This window comes from Equus caballus, chromosome 3, assembly GCF_041296265.1.
Source record: "Equus caballus isolate H_3958 breed thoroughbred chromosome 3, TB-T2T, whole genome shotgun sequence".
Taxonomy (NCBI): domain Eukaryota; kingdom Metazoa; phylum Chordata; class Mammalia; order Perissodactyla; family Equidae; genus Equus; species Equus caballus.
In genome coordinates this window covers 17,582,857-17,600,443 of record NC_091686.1, presented here as the reverse complement: position 1 = coordinate 17,600,443, position 17,587 = coordinate 17,582,857, and the positions used below count along the sequence as shown (strand labels likewise).

Sequence of the window (17,587 nt, the reverse complement as noted above, 5' to 3'; positions counted from 1 at the left end):
TCATAATGCAGGGAAAGTGCCCTGATACACTTTAGAGAACTAAAAGGATATTCTTGTTAGCCAGATAATTCAATTAACTGGAACCAGCACTGCAGCAGAGCTTTTAGTGCTAAAGAAGTACTTTAGAGCTATTATTTACTGCAGGCATACCAAGCACCATACTAAGTGCTTTACAAGCATTTTCCCATTTAATTCTCACAACAATTTTGTATGAGAAAACAGGCTTAAGAGATTGTCAAGCAATGGGGTGAGAATCTCAACTAGGCCTGATTACAAAGCCCATGCTCTCAAATCACCAACTGGGAACAATCTACCCGAGCAACAAATTATTTGACACCTCTATCAACAGACTGTATTTTTGTTCATAAACTCACACACCAAAATGTCTTTCTTCAAGTAAAATTATTTATAAGAACAAACTAACATTTTAGAAAAGACAATTCTTAGTCTCAACAAATCTAGAATTTTATTTAAAGCAAAATATATACAAAAACTTCCTAAATAATTGTTCCATTAACTGTCCAATAGTTATTCTTCAAATATAATGTAGCTGAAGAGTACTTTTTATAAAACAACTCTTTTTTTTTTTTTTAAGGAAGATTAGCCCTGAGCTAACTACTGCCAATCCTCCTCTTTTTGCTGAGGAAGACTGGCCCTGAGCTAACATCCATGCCCATCTTCGTCTACTTTGTATGTGGGACACCTACCACAGCATGGCTTTTGCCAAGTGGTGCCATGTCCACACCTGGGATCCAAACCGGGGAACCCCGAGCCACTGAGAAGCGGAACATGCGCACTTAACTGCTGTGCCACCAGGCTGGCCCCTAAAACAATTCTTAGATTCATTTAAAGCCACGTAGCTTGCTCTAGAAAGAGTGACCAATCACATCCTCTGACATGGCAAGATCTCTTACTCCTTCACACCTTTGCATATACTGTTCCTTCTGCTCAGAATGCTTTCTCTGGCTTGTCCAGCTGGCAAACTCACACTCTTCCTTCAAATCCTGCAAGTGCATTCACCTGGGAATCCCCCAAGCAGAAGTACACCTACGTGCTCCTTCCTCTCCACTGCCACTGTGCCCCTTCCGAACCCCCATTAGGTATGGCTGCTGCTAAAGTAGACTGCGATTATCTGTTTACCCACCTACTTTCCCTCAAGTCTGACAGCTGCTCAAGGACAGAAACCATGCATTTTCAGTTATACATTTCCTAGGCCCTAACGCAGAAGCCAGCACAACACAGTTGGGTTCATTACTTAATAAATTACCTAACATAAACCAACAAATTATAAACATTTAAAATCTTTCCAGAGATGATTAACATGTATTATCCCACTTTAACCTACAGGTTATCCCGTCACTCAAGTTTTCAGACAGGTAGGACAGGAGCTGTTTTTGAAGATCTCCTTTTGATAACTAAACATAATGTAAAAGACACTGTGGTGGGTAATGTGAGGGTTAAAATAGCAGGGGCCACATTTCATTGGGGATCAAAATACAGTGGAAGACAGACATTTTTAATTGTTTCAACATATTGTTCAATTAGAACAATAGTAGAAATAAGAAGTGTTCTGGAAACTACAAAGTAGAAGGGCTAATTATGATCAAGAAGCTTGGAGAAGGGACTGACAGACAACATTTAAACTGGGCCTTGACGAATGGGTAGAAAAGTACATTCTTGGTCAGGGAACAAACAGCAGGAGCAAAAAGGTTCAGAAGTATAAGATAAGTGCATATTATATGCTTAAAAACTTCTTACTATAACAGACACAAGCATTCTGCAAGAAAATGCTGTGGGAAGTCTGATCACAAGAACTGTAGAAGTTGGGGTTGGTCCAGTGGTGTAGTGATTAAGATCGGTGTGCTCAGTCCACTTCAGCAGCCCAGGTTCGTGGGTTAACATCCCGGGCGTGGACCTACACTACCCATCAAGCCATGCTGTGGCAGTGTCCCACATATAAAGTGGAGGAAGATGGGCACAGACGTTAGCTCAGGGCCAGTCTTCCTCAGCACAAAAAAACACAAAGAACTGGAAAGCTCCACAGAAAACAAACGTATTGTATTATATCCCTCCTGTCTCTTCTAGCTAAAAAGTATTCTTGGGGACATCATCAGTTGCTATCTGCCTATGAGAGCAATTCACTCACTGACAAAGGGAAATATCAATCATTAAAAGATAATTTTATTTCAGGGGCCAGCCCCATGGCCTTGTGCTTAAGTTCAGTGTGCTCTGCTTTGGTGGCCTGGATTCAGTTCCTGGGCACCAGTCTACACCATCTGTCAGTGGCCACGCTGTGGTAACAATCCACATACAAAATAGAAGAAGACTGGCACAGATGTTAGGTCAAGGTGAATATTCCCCAGCAAAAAGAAAAAAAAAAAGATGATTTTATTTCATATACTAACTACTGATCAGGCTTGATTTTTTTCGTTTATTCTTAAAAAAATATTCTGGCACAAAAGACAATAATATCATTAACAGCAGCTGACATCTAGTCGGTGCCATACTCTAAATGCACTTTCACACGTATTTACTCATTTAATCTTCATAACGATCCTAAGAGACAGGTAAGATTTTTAGCTCTATTTTATAGATGAAGAAACTCAGTCAGAAAGGTGAAGTAAGTTGTCTGAGCTGACAAAGTAAGCAACAGAGCCAGACTCAGACTCTGTAGTCTGGCCTAGAGTCTGGGCTGTTAACCACTGTCTTTGTGTGTACACACACAAACACTTTCATATTAATTTAAATAGTGTACATACAATTTTGTACATGGCAAAACCACACATTTTCTGTATTATATGATATTAACTTAAAAAGATTTTTTTTAATATGGTAAAATACACCTAACATAAAATTACCATCTTAATCATTTTTTTTTTTTTGAGGAAGATTAGCCCTGAGATAACTACTGCCAGTCCTCCTCTTTTTGCTGAGGAAGCCTGGCCCTGAGCTAACATGGTGCCCATCATTTTCCTCTATTTTATACGTGGGACACCTACCACAGCACGGTGAGCCAAGCGGTGCCATGTCCGCACCCGGGATCCGAACCGGTGAACCCTGGGCCGCCGAGAAGCAGAATGTGCGCACTTAACCGCTGCGCCACCGGGCCGGCCCCTTAATCATTTTTAGGTGCATAGTTCAGCAGTATTAAGTACATTCACACTGTTGTACTACCAATCTCTGCAACTCTTTTTAATGCCTGGAAATTATTCTACTTGGCTGATATAATTCTATCTTAATTGCATTTCTTTTGATTATCAAAGATGAATGTGTGCTAACTTTTCCTACCTCTTCTTGTGTGAAATGTTGGTAAGTTTATAAACTTGATGCACATGATAGATAGCAATATTTGACATTATTCTTTCTAAAACACATTAGTCCTTATCTTTATTTTTGTTTTGTTAGAGTATATTTTTTATAGAATTTAGATTTCTGAACAGTTTGTATATACTCTAAATATTAATTTTTATAATTAAGTCTGCTTAGAGTGGGTACAATTTTATGTAAAACAAAATTAAACATCCATGTCAATTAAAAGTCATATCAAACTTAAAGAAGACAAATTGGGTAAGACTAAATTTCACTAAGGCTGAAGTAGTCATGGATAATAAAACTATAAAAAGATAGGAGGAAGTGAGTACTATAAAAATTGAGATAATTACTTTTGAGGGGAGGGAGAAGGTCATAAGATGTACATGTGGATGGGGCTGCTGGGGTAGCTGTCAAAGTTTTATTTTTTGACCTGGATGGTAGTTTTAAGGGTGTGAGCCTTAGAATAATTAAGCTATGTATTTCTTCTGTGCAGGCTTCTCCAGCTGTATTTTACTTTACATTAAAAGGGTTAAAAGAAAAAGAAAAATAATGTAGGTTAATTCCACTCTTTGAGTAGTTTGAAAATATTAAATTTTCCTCTAGTAAAAAGCATATACAAATGACTGAAACTTATACTATTACAAAATCAAGACAAATATTCACAGAAAAATGGAAAGTAGTATTACTCCTGAAAGGTTTTAATAATATTCTAAAAATAGGTATTCTATGTTAACATAAGGTAATTTTTACAAATAATTTGAAAAATAATTATAAAAAAAGAGGTAAGATATTTGGATCAATGAATTAAGAGAAAATATACCTTGTTACAGTAAATGAATTTATGAGGACCAATAAATGAGGAATTCATATACAACCTTAAAATTAAGACTAAATTTCTTTATAGCAATTAATTGCATTTAATAAACACAAAGTCACAGAGAACAACTTTTTAAAAATGAAAGACAAAATTAAAACATTTATTATTTAAATTATTTACAAACATTATACACAAACATCACAAATAGAGCCTCAGAGTTTGGGGGAAAGTACTAACCAGTTACTGCCAGCAGCTGTGAAACTCTCACCTCCATTTCCTCCCGATGAGACCTGTCTCTATCTTCAAATTCACGTGTCCTTCTCCGAGCCTCTTCAAAGGCCTGTTGTGCTAATGCATCCTCCTGCTGTCAGAGCAGACATAAAAAAGATATTTAACTTTTATTTACAAGGCAAATTTAAAATTTAGGGGTGTTTTATTTTTTGAAGGAAATGAACAGCAGAGTATATCTCAAAACATAAAAAAAATTATCAGAGCTACTTTTTTTTTTTGAGGAAGATTAACCCTGAGCTAACTGCTGCCTCTAATCCTCCTCTTTTTACCGAGGAAGACTGGCCCTGAGCTAACATCTGTGCCCATCTTCCTCTACTTTATACGTGGGACACCTGCCACAGCATGGCTTGCCAAGTGGTATCATGTCTGCACCGGGATCCAAATCAGCGAACCCTGCGCCACTGAAGCAGAACATGCGAACTTAACCGCTGTGCCACCGGGCCAGACCCCCAGAGCTACTTTTAAAAGAAAACTTCAGTATTTTCATACTTTATATCACACCTTGGAAACAGTTATTGTGTTCAATCATATTCTAACAACTGAAAATGCTCTTTCATTTTCTTTCTTTACCTCATCCTATTCACCAAGGGAAAAAAAACGGCTTGATGAAGTCAATATTTAAACCATAGAAGTACAAGAAAAAAACTGGTATATACTTGTATAATTAAGGGATAAGACAGACAAGGCCCTCTAATTATGACACTAAAGTCAGAAATATAAAAGAGACTATTAAGTAGATATTAAGAGAATATTAACAGAATTGATTATATGTTAGAAACTTCCAGATAACAAAAAGTACATAAAATTCCAAAAAATATTATTTTTTAAGATTGACACCTGAGCTAACATCTATTGCCAATCTTTTTTTTTCTTCTTCTCCCCAATGCCCCGCTGTATATAGCTGTATATTTTAGTTGTAGGTCCTTCTAGTTGTGGCATGCGGAACGCTGCCTGAGCATGGCCTGGTGAGCGATGCTAGGTCCATGCCCAGGATCCAAACCACTGAAACCCTGGGCTGCTGAAGGGGTTAAGCATGCAAACTTAACCACTAGGCCATGGGGCTGACACCCAAGAGATATTATTAAGAAAAAATATTTGTAACATATAACAAATCTACCCTATCCTTTCCCAATTAATGGCTAAAGGTCTGAATGTGAAGGGAACCCAAATACTTCAAACTAATTGTGGATATAAAGGCAACCAGTTTAAACTTTCTTCTTTACTCTTTTAGTCTTGGTTGGGGGCACCACTCATTTCTGCCAGAAACTCGAGCCACCTTTGGCTCTTCATTCTCCCTACACCTAGGTGTGGAGGTGTGGCTCCACCTCCACAGAGCCAATCAATCACCAAGTCCTATCCATTTGACCTCCTAAATATTTTTGGAAACTTTAGTCTCCTTTTCATTCCTTTAAATATTTTCCTAGTTCAGGCTCCTAAGATCTTTTCCCCATATTACTGCAAAGGTCTCCCAAACAGTCTCTTCCTCTTTCCATTCTGTCATCCCCAATCCACCACACAGCCATCAGAGCATGCCTTCTCAAGCACAATCTGACCACAAAAGCTCCCAACTTAAAAAATTTCCCTCACTGTCTACAGCACAAGATGCTCAATCTTTGTAGTCACATTCTCAATACTAGGATTTCAATGCCACACTTAAAGAAACTACAAGATCAAAAACAATACCAAAGGGGGCCAGCCCCGTGGCTGAGTGGTTAAGTTTGCATGCCCTGCTTCAGCGGCCCAGGGTTTCGCCGGTTCAGATCCTGGGCGCGGACACGGCACCACTCGTCAAGCCTGCTAAGGCAGCATCCCACATGCCACAACTAGAAGGACCCACAACTAAAAATATACAACTATGTACTGGGGGACCCTGGGGAGAAGAAGGAAAAATAAAATCTTTAAAAAAAAAAAACAAACCAAAAAAGTCATCAAGATTCACCTTCCTAGATTCATTGCAGCAAGGGGTAGCCAGGTAGTCAGTTCTAGCCAATGAGATAGAAGCATAAGTCACTTAATCAGGCTTCTAAGAACATCATTTGAGACATTTTACCTTTCCTCCTAACTGGGAATTGATGGAATGCCCAGAGATACAGCAGCCATCTTGCAAACATAATAATGAGGATGTAGTCACACTGAGCATCGAACAACAGGAAGACGAAAAGACCCAGGGCCCCTGATAATATAATTAAGTGCTATACCAGGCCTGGACTGTGTGCTGCTGAGTATCTTGTCCTGTGTGATAAATCCTTTATTTGTCACTGTTAGTAGGGTTGTTTAATACTTACAATTTTCACCAACGTCTATAAGTTAAACAAAATTGAAAGGTGTGATCAAATTTCCACTCTTATGATGCATTTACTAGCTTTATGACCCAGGGCAAGGTATTTCATTTTTCTAAGCCTCAGTAAACTCACACATAAAATGTGCATAGTAGTAATACTATATATTACTAAGTAATAGATATACTATATATATCTAAGTAAAAGATTGTTGTAAAGATTAAATGAGATAACATATAAAAAGTGCTTAAGCACACTACCTGACAGCTTTCAATAAATGCTAGCTATTATTCTACAAGCATTGTGGATATATAAAACTTACACATTGGACTAAACATCATTATATATACCTACTGTATTCTCAGAATGTACTACATAAGCCAGAAGTATCTGCAAAAGAATACTGTTCCCAACTCCTGAGGGACTTCTATTATTTAGTTAGGTTATCAACTGGGACACCTCTACTGATAACAAGATACCCTTTCTGTCCTCTGCATTCATTCATTCATTCACCTTTTCACTTATTCCACAAATATTTAGTGAGTCTTTATCATGTCCAAGTCACTGTGCTAGGTGCCATGGACAGTGAGGAAGCAAACGGTACTTTTCCTCACAGTTTCTGGTCTAGTGGGGCAGGTGGACAATGAACAAATTACAAAAATCAACATATAATTATCAACTGTGATTAAGTACAGTAGAGGAAAATTATGCGATGAAATAAGAGCATGTAACACAAGATGTGATCTAATTCCCTAAGGAAGTTATTAGCCACTAATGTGTATTCTGGCAAAGGTCATAGATTTTTATTTCATTAAAAGAAAAAAAGTACTACTACTAATAGTTGTAGTAAAATAAGCCAAGAAGAGATCTGGTAGACCCTTATGTTCTAATTCCAGCTTCTGTCTTGGTCTTTTCCAGTGAGATGTGAAATGTATATGCAATGAACAGAGTATGCACTTTAATAAATGGTTAAATCTGAAAGACGATCAGAGATTACTAGTGTTATCCTGATCCTTTCCTGCTGCAACCTTAAATGACATATCCATCTCAAGGACAGCGTAAAAGGCACCTGCTGATAAAACTACACGTTCACCCTTAAAGGATGCTCAAATGGCTTGGGACAACCAACTCCATCCAGTCTCAGGTGGTAGTGGGAGAGGTTTTCAACACTCTGGTTCCTGCCAGCTACTTGTCATATTGGTCTGTCACAATCTGCAGTCATTACCACAATCTGCACAAAGGAGTCAGGTGGGATAATCACAAAAGGTGATTGGGTGTATGTGAAACCCATGTGAGAAACAAAGACCTAGCAGTCCTCAAATAGAGCATATAGAGAATATTCTGACCACTCTTGCTGCAGTGATTTTGTCTTTATTGTATTGCCCAAATCTACGACTATATTTATTTTACAGTTTGGGAATACTTACCTTTCTGAGGCAATGAATTTATTAAAAAATGGAAGTGCATGTTTAACAAAAAAGAATCAAATTTGTTTCCAGGAAAGTTGATGATGAACATGTAACTAGCACAAAATAATGACATTTACTATTCTCTGTGGGGACCAGAATGGTATCACTGGTCACATGAAAACCAAAAGAAATAAAACTGCTGAAGAAGCATCAACATACACTTCAAAGGCGACAATTTAACATGCGCAGCTGCAAACGGTACATTTAATATCACTCTGTAGAACTTTTCATTTAAATCAAATCTCTCTTCTAAATTAATTTCACTCACATTCTTGTGCACATACAAAAAGCAAAGCTGTTAATATGTTGGCCTCACTAAAAACCTTGCACACAGCTAAAGGATGCCAGTTTTACATCAGTGCCATCAGAAACTTCAAATAGGAAATCTGTTAATTCCAAAGTCAGTTCCATTTTTCTAATCTGATCATAGAATGAAAACAAAACTTTTGAAAGGTCATTACATTGAAAGTGAAACATCTTAATATTTTTTTTTGACTGTCAACGTAAATTTAAAAAATACAATGAAAATAAAATCACTGGCTGTTATGTTAAAACACAAATACAAATGGTGGAGCGCACACTATATAAAAAATAACGTTCTCATTGAATTTTTAAAAACTATAAAATACAGGGGCTGGCCTGCTGGCGCAGTGGTTAAGTTCGCACGTTCTGCTTCAGCGGCCTGGGGTTCGCCGGTTTGGATGCCGGGTACAGACCTACGTACTGCTTGTTAAGCGACACTGTGGCAGGCACCCCACATGTAAAGCAGAGGAAGATGGGCATGGATGTTAGCTCAGGGCCAGCCTTCCTCAGCAAAAAGAGGATTGGCAGCAGATGTTAGCTCAAGGCTAATCTTCCTCAAAAAACAAACAAAAAAAACTATAAAAATAGAAATTTACTAGGAATTGTGGTATGCACATAATCCATGATTATATCCAAAGAAGTGAAATATTCTGCCAATCATGTAGAAGTTATAGTTGTATAAATTACAAATATACTTATGTATCCACAGTTAAAGGAACTAAACTATAAAACTACTGAAACAGAGCTGATGCTGAATACAAAAATTTCATCACACTATTTCTCATATGCTTTGGATTCTAGAAAATTTGAGCCTTTGAAGAACTATTCTGAAATCAACCTAGTTCCTATAATGTCACTGTCCATTTTTTGGTAAATGAGTCCTCATAGTTACATTTTCTTCAAAATTAGCTGGAAATCCCTGATTATTCAATGGTGAACTGCCAAAGTCTTCAGTGTTTCAAGCTTTTAGAGAATTGTAATTCTTGAAACCCAAATGTATAAAGACCTTGAAATTTATCCCTACAAATTACAGAAAACAAAAGATGAAAATACAATCAATAAACAATTTAATTTTCAGTTTCTATAACTGTACTTAGAAATATCTTCATTTGTGGGAAATTTTTAAAACATTTTATTGAAGTGTATTATACATATGAAAAAGTACACATATCATAAGGCTGTGCCATCCAGTATGGTAGTCACTAGCCACATGCGACCACTGCACACTCGTATGAGGCTAGTGTGAGTCTGTAAGTAGAAAACACACTCTGGATTTCAAACACCTATTACCAAGAAAAGGGTAAAATATCTCAATAAATTTCTACATTGATTTTATATTGAAATGATAATATTTTGAATATATTGGGTTAAATAAAATATATAAAAATTAATTACAATTAAAAAAATTTTAATGTGGCTCCTAGAAAGCTTTAAATTACATTATATGGCTTGCATTGAAGTCTACTGGACAGTACTGGCCGAAAATACAGCTGATAAATGTCCACAAACTGAGTTTGCTACCTAGCTAAGGATCCATAAGAAGAAACAGAACAATACTGGAAGTAGAACAATCTCAGAAGTCTCCTTCTGCTCCATTTCAGTAACTAATCTCTTCTCCTAAGGATAAACCACTACCTTTACTTCTGACAAATAAAAATGGCAAGCAATAGGATATACTGGAGTATATGAGGAAGCCATTTGGTATAAACCTAATTTGGCCTGACTTTTTTTTTTTAAAAGGGCCTGACTGTGGCTATTGAGCACGCATTGCATATCTGCTTAGACATTTCCTATGGCCAGAACAAAGGCCCTTGAGATAAAGGTGGAACTTCCCCCCACATTAGCATTTCCTTAGGGATAAGCATTTTTCCTTAGGCTAGGAACTGATTGCTGCACTCACCTCCCAGCTCACCTGTGACCACCCAGCTGGAGACAACAGACTGCCACCCTGCTGTGTTCACCTAGACAGAAGACCTACCTGCTATTTCCATCAATCGCTGTGCCAACAGAGTAGTCTCGCGACTATTGTAAAAGGGACATTCCAATCATATGTGAAACATCCTCTTTGAGGGTATATAACGACCCCGTATACCCCCCCACCTCTTTGGAGTGCTCTTTTCCTTTGTGGAAAGACTCTCCCGGGCTATAATCCTCAGATTTAAGCTCAGAATAAACTCACCCAAATTTTCATTTATAGATTGGATATGGATTATTTTCATCGACACTTCTAACAGCAAATATTAGTTTTGCCCATTTTTATACTTTTATATAAATGGATTCATACAGCATGTGCTTACGTATACTCAATATATTTGTGAAATTCATCCATATTGGTATGCTAGCTACAGTTTTTCATTCTCACTGTATTTCTTTGTGTGCACATGTAATTTATCCATTCTACTATTAACGGGCATTTCTGTAGTTTGCAGTTTCTGGCTATTACTAAAAATGCTGCCACAAGTGTCCTACGACATATCTTTTGATGAATACATGTATTCATTCCCATTGCATGCTTTAGAGTAGAACTGCTGGATCACAGATACACCTATGTGCAATTTCAGTATTTATTCCTAGTTTTCCAAATGTTGTCAATTTTACCAAACCAACCAATACACCAACTATTGTTCCACATCCTTGCCAACATTTGTCAAAGGTACTCTAAACAAAGGCAAAAAGACAATACCTGTGAAAATATTTCAGCTCAAATACTTACACGCTTTAATTTTTAAAAATGGAATTGTGACTATCTTTTGTTTAGCTCTTAGCTTACCAGGTACCTCAGCGTCTGTTAGAGAATTTTGTACTCACATGGCAGAGAGAGAATGAGGAAGCTCTCTGGTGCATGTATCTCGTCTTACCAGAACATTAATCGTATCATTATCAGGGCCCCATTCTTAAGACCTCATTTAACCTTAATTATCCCCATAAAGGTCCTGTCTCCAAATACAGTCACACTGGGGGTTGAAGCTTCAACCTACGAATTCTGAGGGAACACAACATTCAGTCCGTAACAGCCAGTGAGTGGCAACAGCCAGTGAGTGGCGGGGTCAGGATTCACAATTACACAACCTTGAAGCCCCCACTCCTAACTTTTACACTTCATCGCCCTTTACTTTTCTTATCTTGCAGATGATTTTCGGGTGGGGAAAGCTACAAAGAAGTGCTGACTGCTGACTGAACGGCTGGGATCCCCTGCTTTGAAATTTTTACATTATGTAAGTTACACAACATAGTGCACTGTGATTCCATTAGTTTACTATCACAACAGCTGGCACTTACTTTGTGATAAAGCTCAGTTTGTGGACTGGGGCAACAAAGCTTGGAAAATTCTAAGTATGGAAAATGCTGTGGGTTAAACTTAAAATTTTTACCTATTATTTTAATTAAATATTTCAGTTTTAGACGTCATCTCAGTGTGAAATTTTCCCTTATATAAAGTCAATCTGCTGTATCACTTCTTACAGAAATAGCCTTCTAAATTGTCAATTATTTACTGTTTTTTCTGAAAGAGCTGGTGATTCCTTATCCCTATGAAATCAAGGTAGCAGGGATTCTTTCTTAAGAATTTTAACTTTGAATCTTAATTTTTCACTAAGAAGTTTTTGGATCTCTTGATAGAGAAAATTCTCACATTTTCATATATGGAGAACATGGGATGAGACAACATAAAGAAACAAGAAAAAGAGAGATCCTTTTTATTTTTGCTTATTCTAACTTTAAGAGAATACCAAACAGTTGAAAGAAATTAACACCTGCTAATAATCAGATACTTTTACACGTACTTTCAGCATTTTGAATAGTGGTCCCACTACTTTCTGGCCTCCACAAGTTCAAAAGATAAGTCAGCTGTTGCTAATCTTACTGTGGTTCCCTTGTAAGGGATTTTTCTTCCTTCTTTCAAGATTCTCTTTGCTCTTCAACAGTCTGACTATGATCTATCTATGTGTAGATTTCTTTGTTTACTCTCTTGGAATTCACTGAATTTCTTAGATACGGAGATGAATATTTTTCATCAAATTTGGCCGTTTTCAGCCATTATTTCTTAAAATGTATTTTCTGTCCCTCTCTTTCTCTCCTTTCCTTCTGGGACTTTCATTACATATGTGTTGGCATGCATGCTGGTGCCCCAGTCTCTGTTCATTTTTCTTTTTTTTTTTCCCTTCTGTTTTTCAGACTGGGTGATCTTTATTAATCTATGTTCAAGTTCACTAACTCTTTCTTCTGCCAGCTCAAATCTGCTGTTGAGTCTGTGAATTTTTCATTTCAGTTATCGTACTGATCAATTCTAGAATTTCTATTTGATTCTTTTTAATAATTTAGATCTCTTTGCTGATATTTTCTATTTGCTGAGCTGTTGTCATCATAATTTCCCTTTAATTCTTTAAAGGAAAGTATTTTCCTTTAGTTCTTTGAACATACTGACAAATATATGCTTTTACGTCTGTCACTAAGAACTAACATTTGGGCTCCTTCAAAGATAGTTTCTACTGCCTGCTTTTTTTCCTGACCATCAGTCATACTTTTCTGTTTATTTGCATGTCTCATAATTTTTTGTTGGAAACTGGACATTTTAAATAATATACTGTAGCAACTCTGAATGCTGAACCCTGCCTCCAGCTTGCTGTTGCTGTTGTTTGTTTAGTGACTTGCCTGGACTATTTCTAGAGTCTGTTTCCCCAGCAGTGTGCTGTGCAGCTTTGCTTTCTAGGGGGTTGCCCCTTGGGCAGTATAACTTAGTAGTCAGGCAATGTTTGGTCAGGTTTCGCTTAAACACCTCAAGCCAGTAAGCTTCTGTCCTTTGCCACCGGATCTGTGTGCAGCTTGGGTAATCCTTTCAAAGTACAGGGAGTTTAACAGTCTATCCTGTGTTCAGCCAGGGACTAGCAGAGCTTGCAAGAGTCCTCTTTGTTCTCTCTCGAACAGGTGTAGCCTTGCATATGCACACTGCCTTCTGGATCATCAGAGGTAAGTATGATCTTAGTAGGACCCAATTTAGCTATCTCTTTCCCAAGATCTCCTTGATAAATTTATGGCTAGTCTCTCATTTTGCGGCTTCTAGTAACATTAGCTTTCCCAGATTGCCACACAGACCTCTATTGCTTTCGATAACATCCCTGGGCATGCAGTTTTCCAAGCGCTGCCCTAAATAAAGGCAGCTCCCTCTGACAGGACAGCAGAGCTGCCAGTCCTCATGGCTTGCCTCACCTGCCCAGGGTAGAACTTAAGGGACCACAGAGCGGAGGAAAGCTGAGGGAGCAGCTCATGACTAAAATGCCACAAACTATCGCTGTTCTTAATGAACTTCAAAGTCTTTGTTTGAATATATGCCTCTCAATTTATGTCCCTTGGTAAATTTTCAGAGACCTTCAATGGGTATTTATTTTTATAGTTTTGTCCAATTTAATCACAGCTTTTTGGAGAGAGGATTTGCCAATCTCCTCACATACCCATTCGAGAAGTGCTGCGCTTAGATTTTATTTTGAACTGTTTTTTTTCCCCTTAGAACATTAGATATAATTAGAACATTAGATATAATGTTCTAAATATCAGGAACAAATATTAAACAGAACCATTTACTGGACTTTGAAGGCCCCCAGAGCTCAGGACTAATATGCCCACAGACAATCACTGTTCTTACTGAAATTCAATAGGGGTATATCCAATGAAATTGAAAACCACTGAAGGAAGAACTTTCCCAAAACCAAGACCAGAATTTGGTTCTCAACATCTTCAGGACTCCTCAATATCACTTGAATAAGAACTTTTCTATACTTACTCTTAAAGACTGGGTAAATAGGTCCCTAGACAAAGGCAAGATTAGGGGTAAATAAAGGGACCAGGGTCAGTAAAGCCTGAGGTCGCCCTACCTGGGCTCGTTCCTCATCAAACTCCAGGCAGCCCATACCGTCCAGTCTCTGGAGATCAATCCAGCCTTTCCAGATTACACAGACTCCATTCAGAATCATGGGAGCCTTCAAATACACCTGAGACACAGAAAAGAAGGATGAAAACCAATGATAAGCCATCAGACGCACGAAAAACAAAACACAAACTTATGAAAACTGTGGTTTTCTTAGGGGAAAAAAGATGAATACAATTGTAAAACTAAGAATTACACATGATTTTTTTTTTAAAGATTTTATTTTTTTCCTTTTTCTCCCCAAAGCCCCCCAGTACATAGTTGTATATTCTTCATTATGGGTCCTTCTAGTTGTGGCATGTGGGAATGCTGCCTCAGCATGGTTTTAATGAGCAGTGCCATGTCTGCGCCCAGGATTCGAACCAATGAAACACTGGGCCGCCCGCAGCGGAGCGCGCGAACTTAACCACTCGGCCACGGGGCCAGCCCCATATACATGATTTTTGATAATTATGATTTTGATTGTATGATGTTTGAATGTTGGGTAGAAAGATATAAAGATGTGAAACAACTGGAATTCACTAGCCCCTGAAGACAGCATACACTGCTCCCCTCTACTTGGATACTGCAGCCACCCAGAGTCAGGCTCTTCACACTTCCCTTCAGTCACAGCTTTCTGCTGCTTTTTCTTTTTCTTTTTTACTTATGTTACCTGGAGTTGATTTTTACTGCTTTTAGCTAAAGAACCTTGAATGATTTATTAATGTTTATTTATTCATCATTCTTTTTTGTTTTTTTTAAGGCAGATTAGTCCTGAGGTAACAACTGCTGCCAATCCTCCTCTTTTTGCTGAGGAAGACTGGCCCTGAGCTAACATCCATGCCCATCTTCCTCTACTTTATATGTGGGATGCCTTCGCATCATGGCTTCACAAGCAGTGCCATGTCCGCACCCAGGATCCGAACCGGTGAACCACAGGCCGCCAAAGTGGAACGTGTGCACTTAACTGCTGCACGACAGGGCTGGCTCCTCATCATTCTTTTTCAAGTAAATAAATAACCCTAGAGCAAAAGCCATTAGGTATGATTTCTAAATTCAGATTGTTTTCATTTTTGATGACCAAACTAATTCTCCTATTGCCTAAAAATATAATCGCTCAAGAGCAATTCAGGATTCACCAAGAGACAAAAGATGCTAATGTTGTTATCTTGAAGTGAATATTTTATTGTGATACAGTAAGAAATATAAGAGAAACTTACTACAGTTCCTACAATCTCCCCCACCCTAACGCCATTCTAAGTTACTTTTTAAAAAGACTGTTATTTTAGGTCTTCTCTACCTCATTTAACATGGTCTTCTGAATAAAAATCAGCATAGATTTTTATCATTTACTACCTTAAGATTTTCAAAATGCAGAGGAAGTAGGATTTCAATTAGTTTTCAAAATTCCAGGTTATCAAATATATCTTTATAAATAAGGTTCTTCATTTGCCTATACCAAATATATTTCCTTTGGATAATCCTAGTGCTTTTATGAGCCAAAATCAGCATTACTGATTACCTATAATTACATAAACTGGGTAAGATAGTTTCTCATTTTGAGGAAAAGGCTGGAAGCATCATCTTTTGCTTTACTCAATTCAGTAATTTCTTCAACAAAGAATCCGGGGCACTCTTGTTTTTAGAGAGACGTAATAAGAACAACCGAATGTCAATAATTACAAATATGCTAGAAAAATTACTACCGAGACACCTGTAAAATAAACCTTATAGGATTTATGCCTTCTTGGTACATATTTATGTCATTCCCCTCCATTACTAACACAACCATTTTTCCTGTTATGGGCTCCAACAAACCACGCTGAATCAATTTCTACCTATATTTGGGGGAAAAAGCCAAAAACATAAAGTTCCATTTCTCCTCCTATTTGGACCAAGGGAAATAGTCTACAGTTATAGCTGAAACCGTTTAACCACACATTTCCTTCTGTTCTGATAAGTGCTCATTCCCTTCCACATTGTGAATTTACAACTCCACTGATGTGCACCTAGTCAAACAACTGACTCTGATGACCTCATATTTGACACCTCACAAAACCTAAAACCAATACCCTTCTATACTGCCTAACTCGACTTACCAGGTCTTCTAATCAAGATTTTCATCTACTCTCTCTAACAGAGGTAGGAGGGTGCCACACAGTGAGTATAACATTTCACCTATCAATATACCTCACTATTTTAAATTCTCATACTAATCATCAAGAGAATTCTTCTCATCTAATAGCAGAGAAAGGTCAACTTCATGATCAGATTCTATATTCTTCATCAATGACATATCTTTTAGAATCAAAGATTCCATAATCTAGCTTATTCATATTAACTTCCATAGTCAAAAAACATTTTCCTTACAAAATTACTAACTTTTTTAAAAGCCCATTTATTATTTCTTTGTAAAAGAAAACCAGGGGCTGGCCCCGTGGCCGAGTGGTTAAGTTTGCGCGCTCCGCTGTAGGCGGCCCAGTGTTTCGTTGGTTCGAATCCTAGGCGCAGACATGGCACTGCTCATCAAACCACACTGAGGCAGCGTCCCACATGCCACAACTAGAAGAACCCACAACGAAGAATATATGACAATCTACCAGGGGGGCTTTGGGGAGAAAAAGGAAAAAATAAAATCTTCAAAAAAATAAGAAAAAGAAAAAGAAAACCACTGATTTGTTTTGGGAAATTCCTAAATGGGTTCACAAAATGGCTATAGTTCTTAATAAAGGCTAGTGCCTGCAGTCAAAACTTAAAAGAACATTTAGATGCTCCTGATGATTTATTTAGATATTCACATTCAAATAAATACAATTTTATGTGTAGATCTTCAAAGTAAATGTAATGAGTTTTCATATATTCATGAGTACTGAACCTCAAAGTACGAAGAAAATAAAATTCTCTTAACAGTTTGCCATTTTGTAATGTAATTTAATAACATCATTTAAACACTAAGATATTTTTCACTGAAAATAATGTCTTATTTTAAATTGTGATAAGAAATGTATTAGAATATGATTTAGAGATTAAACCCATTGTCTTAGAACAACTAAATGTTTTATACAAAATGGATTCTATAAAGCCTTTAAAATGGGTAAATAGATTCAGCTAATTACACCACCAACAACAAAACAGTCTGCTTATCTTTCCTAAAATAAAATATCAAGAGAATGAGACTTCACAGAAAGTGAAAAGTGACTACAGCCTCATATTTTGT

At 37.4% G+C, this 17,587-nt stretch overlaps 1 protein-coding gene across 2 annotated transcripts in view; it reads right to left on the bottom strand.

Annotated features, from left to right (window-relative positions):
- Positions 1–17,587, bottom strand: part of CBFB (core-binding factor subunit beta) — a 49,554-nt gene that overhangs the window by 9,883 nt on the left and 22,084 nt on the right. The window contains exons 4-5 of one of the 2 annotated variants that reach the window (XM_023637151.2): positions 14,339–14,455; positions 4,367–4,493 (exon numbers count right to left, since the gene is read on the bottom strand). In XM_023637151.2, the coding sequence (XP_023492919.1) occupies positions 4,367–4,493; positions 14,339–14,455 (244 nt within the window). The remainder of the gene's footprint in view (positions 1–4,366; positions 4,494–14,338; positions 14,456–17,587) is intronic. The other variant, XM_023637150.2, reaches the window with a different exon arrangement.